Here is an 8,748-nt window from a genome sequence, read left to right on the forward strand (position 1 = left end):
TAGCAATAGTCTATATACATAGATAATGTATAATAATTGAAATTTAACTGTATTTTACACAATACTAGTCTACTAAAACACAGCCAGGACAAGTTGCTTTGCATAGACCAAATGTCAGTTTTATGTTATTTGATACAGTAACATGAGTGCACATGAGCTGCATCATTGTTACTTCTGTACTGTTAGCCAGGCATGGCTGAAAGGTCAATATAATAAATATATATCAATGTATAATGTTATGAGATTTAAGGTATTTAGTCTATACATTTATGTTTTGTGCTATAATTTGTGTTCATTCCAGAATGAAAGAGCCATAATTTATATTTATTTCTTAATTTTTATGGTGGTTGCGAGATCGGTCAAATCTACCAAATCCGTACAGAGATTAATTACTGAAAATAACAGATAAAATATAAAGTTTTTTCTTAAGAAATCTTTGATAACTATCTGGACATTATAAAGATTTTGATTGTGAAATTTCAAAACTTTCTGATGCAAAAAAGTATTTTTAATCTTAAAATGAATATTACTTTGCATGATAGATAGGTAACATGCGAAAAGAAAAAACAGACACGAGAAAATCATTGCTTTATAAACCTTAAGACTTAATTTAAAAAAATTGATATTTTGCATATAAAAGCATTGTAATGTTTACTGATAATCTGCCAAATTTTGATAACATTTGCTTGCTAATTTAAATTGATAGCATGAAAACTATAACAAGCACAAAATGGTTACGAGGTCAGTCCCATGGACTGAGCCTGTGCTGAAAGAATTAATACATCTCAGTATCCTCTATTTGTGTGTGTGCTGTTGCACTATGGCACTAATCATATCCTTCTCAGAACTAAAAACATCTAAAACATCCATTATTCTGTGTTCTTAGTAAAAAAACAAGATTTTTTTTTGTCTAACTAAACACCATGCCCTACATCTGTTTTTCAAATACTAAATCCACTCACTGTTGCAGATAATTGTATACTTGGTCAATTCTGTACCTTAGAATATCATACTTCCCTGTACTCTCATCACCTTGAACAAATTGATCATATAAGCTAGTCATAAATTCTTACATGCATCTATTTGTATTCCCCTTTCTTCTTAGGTTTTTCATTTCAAACACACTCTACAGTCCTATTTTACATCAAGATCATTATCATTCTTATAACAACAAGACCAAAAGTGAACAGAATAATCCAAGTTTAATTAGGGAAATTGCATTAATCTTTCAACTTGATTGCATGTCGCTCTTATAAACCAAGCCATTCTATCCTGCTTAAGGTTTTTCTAAAAGTTACACCAAATTCATTAATCATCTATATAACAAGTAATATCTTTTTATGTTTCTCCATTATTTTTATAATCTTGAATAATCAATGACAGTTTTTACATACGTGTGGGCTGGATTATTTACATTAGATGTCTGTGACTTGTTGGCAATGAATTTCAATGATATACAAATAGCACACAATCCATTTGTTTTAGAATATATTAAAACAAGTCAAATGTATATACAAATGTTCATTACACTGTTGGTTATCACATTTGTATCGAGAGCTTTAAGTAATTGTCTCTTTTCCATCAAAGTTCACACAGGTTGGATCAGTTAGTTTAGAACACAATTTGACAAAAATTATTCTTTTCTGCTCCATTATTACAATACAATTAGTGATAATTTTACTTTAAAACTTGTAACTATATGCTCTTTATGGCTAAACTCTCAATTACACAGTTTAGACATTTTGTATATGTATTTATAGCCTGACCAAAGCCTAGAATTTTCTACACATTACGAGATATCATGATGCAATAATACAACAGGCCCCAATTCACAACAATTGAGCTATACAACATATGATTCGTACACAGTTACATAAACAAACCTGAAATCAAACATCATTTCTAAAAATAACTAAATTTAACACTCATGTTATATACTTAATCCATCTAAATCATAATACTCACATTAAATAGTTTAAGTATATCACGAGTGTTAAATTTAGTCATTTTTAGAAGTAGTAGTTTATCTCTGGTTTCTTTACGTAACTGTGCGAATCATATGTTATGTTGTTCAAATGTTGTGAATTGCCAACTGTTGTATTACTACGTCCAGTTACTAGAACCTTTCAAGTTTCTATCGAGTATTATTACATCATAATATCTCATAGTTTAAGGAAAGTTCTAGACCTCAGTTGGACTACTTATAAATAAGAATCCAAAATGTAGTTATAAAGCAGGTTAGACAAAGTTCAGTTAGTGAGAGATAAAGTCACATAGATCTAGATTACATGTTTGTAAGTTTAGCCCTAAATAGCATATATATTGACAATTATAAAGTGAATTATCACAGATTGTATTGTAATAGCAGAGCAGAGAAGAATAATTTGTCATGTTAATTGTGTTCTAAAGTAATTGAACAAACCTGACTTTGGATGAAAAGAGACAATTATTTAAAGCTCTGCATAAACTGTGGTAACCAACAGTATTACTATGTGCATTTGACTTGTTTTAATACATATAACTTAAAACCAAATGTACTGTGTGCTGTTTTTTTATTGTTGAAATTTATTACCAACAAGTCACAGACACCTAATGTAAAGAATTTGGCCCCATACATACGTAAAAACCTGAAAAAGCAGCTTCATGTTAAAATCTTGGTAAGATAATTATATACTTTCCTGAAACAATTTTCAATTCTATTAAAACTTACAAATAGTTTCTGGCAATAGATTCTATAAATCATCATATACAGTAATCAGATTAACAATGTAATTTTCAGTATCTTAATAACCTTTTTTTAAAAACAATAAATTTATCAACCATTAAATAACAAATGATGTAATTTCCCTGATAAAAAGAAAATTAAAAACATTACACTTTATAGTTAAAGCCTTCCTTTCTTCAATATTCTTCTTCTTCACATTCTTAAAATAAAGCTCATTAACAGGTTTTTTTCTCTCAATGTTTTTCCAAACTTTCAAATAAAAGATGCTTTACGATCTCATCCACCATCCCACAACAAAAATTTTATATTTCCCATTACAAGTTAAAATTGCCTTCCAGAAAGAATGAAAAAGTATGGATGCCATATCAGTCAGCAGAAAAGAATATTTTATGGAACAGTTATGTCTGTCTGCTGTAATGATACATAAAGCATGAAAGCTGTGGTTCCATTGAACCATAAAGAGGTGTTGTCTCATCTAACAAATTACATCTATGTACATAATCTCATGGCTCATATTTGATGGATATACATGTATACATATTCAGATAACAAACCACAGAAACCAAACAAAAATAGGTATTTTATGTAAAATTATACGAAATACACATACATTCAGATATAAAACTATTTAACTAACAGAGGTTACAAGGAGCATACTGTACATGCTATAAGCTTACCTTTTGGTCAAGCTTTTGGCTCTCTACATCAGTTACTTCACCACGAAACACATATGCATATGTTTTATTCTCATATTTTGTCTTGACTCTCCCTTCACCAGTTTTGACTTGCATTGCAAAGAACAGACTGTCAGGGGGCATGTCATGGACAGTGACATTGTTAGATGTTGTCTTAACATTGACAAATGAAATTTCAGTGTCTTCAGCTCCATATCTAATGATTGCTCCAATTACTAGTCCTGTAAAAAGCAAGACTAAATACATTAGTTACTTGTTTGATTGCCAGAAACTAAACATCCAGGCACATGTCACAAGTTATAACTCTTGTAACAGGAGTTAAATAATGTACCAGTTAGACTTTTATTATTCCAAAAATCATTTATTTACAGCTCCACCATATATTTATAGTAGTACTAATGATACATATACAAAAATTAATTGTAAATTAAAAACTTATTAATTAACATTTCAAGATGATAAATGATATAATTCACTTAAATAAATTTACCCATTTATTGGCAGTATTACTGATAGTTACCAAATTTATAAGTGACATTGTAAATTCCAACATTGTGCTCATTCAAGCAGAATTATGATACTATGGTGTGTTATACATCAGATTCAGATGCATTTTAATAGTACTTTATTGAATCTGGTGTGACTAAACTGCATGCCATATTGCATAAACATATAGCCATACAAATAATTAAAGATAATTTAACTGGTAATCATATACCAAAATAAAACAGAAATACAATTTCTAAGTATTAAAACTATCATTAGTACTGGTGTGAGCCATCTTACTCCAGGTACTGTTTAACTCTGTCACTGCCAAGGGTACACAGATCACTGCCTTGGAAGTTTGGTATTTTGTACCACTATAAAGAAAATGTATTCCCCTTCAAAATTCCCATAGTTTAATAATTTCAAGTTTCAGGGAAATAATGCCATATTAAAAGATGTCTTTTTGTTTCTTATTGCATATTCTAAAAATAAACTTGAGACTAGGGGAGTTGCTTATCTATAAATGTGTTGGATGATTAAGTTAAAAGACTCTTGACCAAAACTCAATCTGTTAGATAAAAGAATATAAAATGAAAAATCTTTACAAGAGTCTTCTTACAAGGTCAGACTTGGTAACTTTATTGCTGCATCACTTGGGACAATGTATCTATAAACCACAGGAAATGCTTCAGTTCTGAACTGATATTAACCCTTTGTTTGCAGTTTGTGTAAAACTACCAACCACCCCACGGGCAAAAATTTGCAAATTTTTGCAGGGGACCATTCAAAATGTTGCCTTCAAAATGCTAACTTCATATGATGTCAACCAAAGTTGAAGGTTTAAATAACCACGTGCTTATTAGACAATGAGAAATTAGAATTATTCAAACACGTTGAGGTGAAAAATTTATGAAAATTTTATAGTCCAAATTAAATGGCAAATATAAATTTAATAAATTAAAGCAAATGATTACCCATACTTGTATGTTATGATTTTAGATGTTAAAAACAGTAGTGTTCTGCCAAAAGCATGGTATCACAGGAATACCGCATTTTTTAAATGTGTCCTCTGAAAACAATGCATTGAAAACTTGGCATCTTTTCTTTTGACCAGTCAAATGCAATTTCCAATAGCAGGCCAATATTTTACTCAACGTATGTTCTAAGTAATAAACATAACTACATTTATTTCACTTTTGGCCAATCAAAGGGCCACTAGTATGGAGTTCTACTAAATCCAAAATGTGGCTAAAAAAAAAAAAGAGTACATCACATCAACAAGCCTCACTTCTAAGACAAGTAATTGAGGGGCCAGCCACAATGTTTGCAGCCAGGTGCAAGACTTTTTACATTTCTTTGTTTTGCACATGGCTCATTACTGTAAATCTATGCATAGAAGAAAGTAAATAAAGGATAATGGCATTTGCAGTGTGATTTACATTACTAATGAGTAACAAAATACACACAAAATTACTGTATTAATATAACCCAAGACAACATCTGAACTACTTTTTAAGATGTTAATATCAATGCACTGGTAATGAGCTCACACAACATTCTAAGTTGACCACAGCCAATTTGCATATATCTAATATGCCACATCTACAAAGATTACTTAATGTAGAATTAACTAACAAAACAGTGTTAACACAATCTTGTTCCATCACTATGTACAATTGTTCATCTTTAATTATATTTTTTTGTATGAAAAACAGTATATCTCAAGGGTTTTTCTTAAACTTTCCACTGTGTTACCTTAATTTTGATAAAAGAACCTTGGAACAACACTATAAAAAAGTAATTTGTTGTAACATAATACAAGATGAAAACAGATTTAATATAAAAAGAAAAAACTGAACACAAGCAAACAGAACTCAAGGATATCATTTTCTGGACTCACAAGTGAAGTGGACTAGCTCAGTGTTAACTGCACTTGCTAAAGTATGACCAACATATTAACAGTGGAGTAGTGATTTACATTCAAATATCACTGAAAATACTTAGTGTTAGAAAATATAAAGTCTGAGAAATAACAAAAAGAGATTAAGTATTAAAACTGATACATACACACTACAATTCAAGAAATCCAGTCCCATACTGTTAGATTAAAAGCATTACTTCTAGAAAAGAAAGCAATTTACTTCTGTTAAAACTTTAAAGTCAAAGGAAGAATGTAAAGCTGAAATCTGATATGAGTATCCATAATGACATATCCAAAAAGTTGAAAATGTTAAGTTATAGGACAAAAATAATTGTACACAAATAGTGCCATGTAAAATACTCTAAAAATCAAAATTATGATGAAATTTATGTACAAAAATAATCAAAATTAGTGTTCACATTATTACAGTTTTCAATTATTCTATGCTTCATTATTTTTGATTAATTCAAGGTTGTTCAACTTAATCAATTAGTATCATGACTCATCAAAACTTGTTTCCAATTACTCCAACTATCCAGTCTCATGTGAATATAACTGATTAGTTGAATGTAATCAACTAATGAGTCTGATGCTTAATTGATTAGTAAATTTTACTAACCATCCATTTCAAATGGAAAGATCATTAGTAAGGAACCAATATAATGATTCACAATATTAAGAAATTGGCTCTACCTCAACCTTTGTTCATGCTAATGTTTCAAAATCAATGTTCTACCAAAGCTCAAGCCCCAAAATAACACCCATCCTGATAAATACAGAACCCAACACTCAAACAAGTTCATTACATTTGCTTAGTAATGAAAGTTTGAGAAACTGAAAGTAAACAAGGAAAAGAGGAAACTGATGGTATAAAAAATTAAATAATTGTTTTACAGTCTATCAGATTTAAAGAAAAGCATAATAGATTCATGCTTAGTTACTACTATATGGAGTATTAGGAACAAAATAGGTGTTCAGGGTTTAAGACTGATGTAATGGGAATTACTGAAACTTGGTTAGGTTTGGAGAGCACTGATAATAGGAATTACCCTGAATGTCCAGGTTATAAGTTATTTAATATAACCTCTTAAAAGATGGGGGCATAGCTTTATTCATATCAAATGATCTACAACTTGTTGAGACTGAAACGTAAAAAATGATAGACAAGAGTATGATTTTTATTGGTTACAATTAGGGGTTTAAAAAGTAGAAAGTTTTCCATTGGAAATTGTTATAGGTCACATGATTAGTTAGATTATGGCAATGTACAATGAGATTAGGGCCCTGAGCTGGGGCAAGGGGGGCACTTCCTACCTTCCTGGAAAATGAAAAACATTTATTTCTTTATTCATTTAGTACATATATATATAAATATATATTATGTTGATTTAGACTTTTGTCCCTCTTAAGGAATGAGTCGCTATCAGCAGAGGTAGTACTTTACACGAGCTTAAGAAAAAAAAAGATGATTTCCTGATAAATAAAATAACGGTTTGGTTTAAAAAAATTTGTGTTTTTCACAAGAGTAGATATGCAGGGAGAACATGAAATGACTTCACCTTTACAAATACCAGTTTGAAATTGGCTAACATCTAATCTTCTGGCACCTCACTTTCATCCAGGATAAATATTATCTGGCTCAAGTGCTTTATATCTTTACCATTAACCCATTATCTATACTTATATATAGTGATTTGTGAAATACTTTGGCAATCCACTAGCCAGATAGATCATCTATAATCATTTCATTACAGCTTAATTTTCTGGTATAACCAATAAGTATTATTACAAACATTACTACTAATATTAATACTAACACTAGTATTTTTCTGTTAATCGTTATTACTACAAACAGTAACAATGCAACAGAAAAACTATGGTGGGGAGACACTAATTTTCTTTAATTCAACTGGCAAGCATTATAAAACAAAACATAAACTGAATAACTTAATCAAGGAGATATTCGGGGTGAAGCGAAACTTAGCAGTATTTCAGGTGCTATTATTTTTAACCATACAAGTACAATGAGCTTGTATCTCACCATAGATTATGGCAAGCCCAGTTTCATGAAGAAAGCGAGCACGTCTACGCTTGAACAACCATATCGTGCAAACTGTTAATATTAACAGACAAACGTAAGCAAGAATGTTTTGAGAATCAATGCGATGAATGCCTCTTGCCTTTTCATCTAATCTAATATCTGTTGGTGCATTTGCGTTAGCTTTATCATAACATAAAACTAACAACACATAGAGAACACATAATACACATTCAAACGTTATCGCCATCTTCCAAGCACCGGGTACGCCCGTTCAATATCCTTATTGTTGACTGCTGGTAGCCTATGATATTGCGTAATTTAGATGTTTGAATTAATTCCAGCTAGTAGAAGTTTTGACGTCATGAGATGATTGCGTAGCTCAACGTCTAGAATTTTCTTGTAAATTTAAGAAACGATGTTTGTTTGTAGTCAAGTACAAAACTACACAATGGGCTGTCTGTGCTGTTCCCACCACGGGTATCGAAACCCGGTTTTTAGCGTATAAGTCGTCGGACATACCGCTGAGCCACTGGGGGCTTAAGAAGCGATTTAAACAATGTAAACGCGCGAGAGTAGAAGATAATACTGAATGATTAACTAGCCTGTTATTGTGGCTGATTTATTGTTAAGATTGTCATAAACGTAGAAACGATTTTGATGTTCGAGGTACTAAATGTCATCCAAAATGTTTTGTATAATATTGTTATGACAGCGGAAGTCACGTGACGCTGGTAACACGTCATGAGATTCTGGAAGAATCTTGAATTTTCCTGGCAACTCTAGTCTGTTCCAGGTGCCCTCTTTTTTTAGTATATAAGCCTGGCAAATAAAGCGGAGAAATAACTGCAGATAGATATAGAGACAGACAATTGAGTCAAGC

General features: G+C 30.9%; 1 protein-coding gene across 1 annotated transcript in view; it reads right to left on the bottom strand.

Annotated features, from left to right (window-relative positions):
* LOC106462190 (sodium/hydrogen exchanger 7-like) overlaps positions 1 to 8,133 on the bottom strand; it is a 36,067-nt gene extending 27,934 nt beyond the window's left edge. Inside the window, exons 1-2 of the mRNA XM_022389385.1 lie at positions 7,869 to 8,133; positions 3,403 to 3,641 (exon numbers count right to left, since the gene is read on the bottom strand). Of these exons, the coding sequence (XP_022245093.1) occupies positions 3,403 to 3,641; positions 7,869 to 8,115 (486 nt within the window). The 5' untranslated portion in view covers positions 8,116 to 8,133. The remainder of the gene's footprint in view (positions 1 to 3,402; positions 3,642 to 7,868) is intronic.
* Positions 8,134 to 8,748: the final 615 nt, after the last annotated feature.

Source organism: Limulus polyphemus, unplaced genomic scaffold (assembly GCF_000517525.1).
Source record: "Limulus polyphemus unplaced genomic scaffold, Limulus_polyphemus-2.1.2 Scaffold1115, whole genome shotgun sequence".
In the NCBI taxonomy this organism is placed as follows: Eukaryota; Metazoa; Arthropoda; class Merostomata; order Xiphosura; family Limulidae; genus Limulus; species Limulus polyphemus.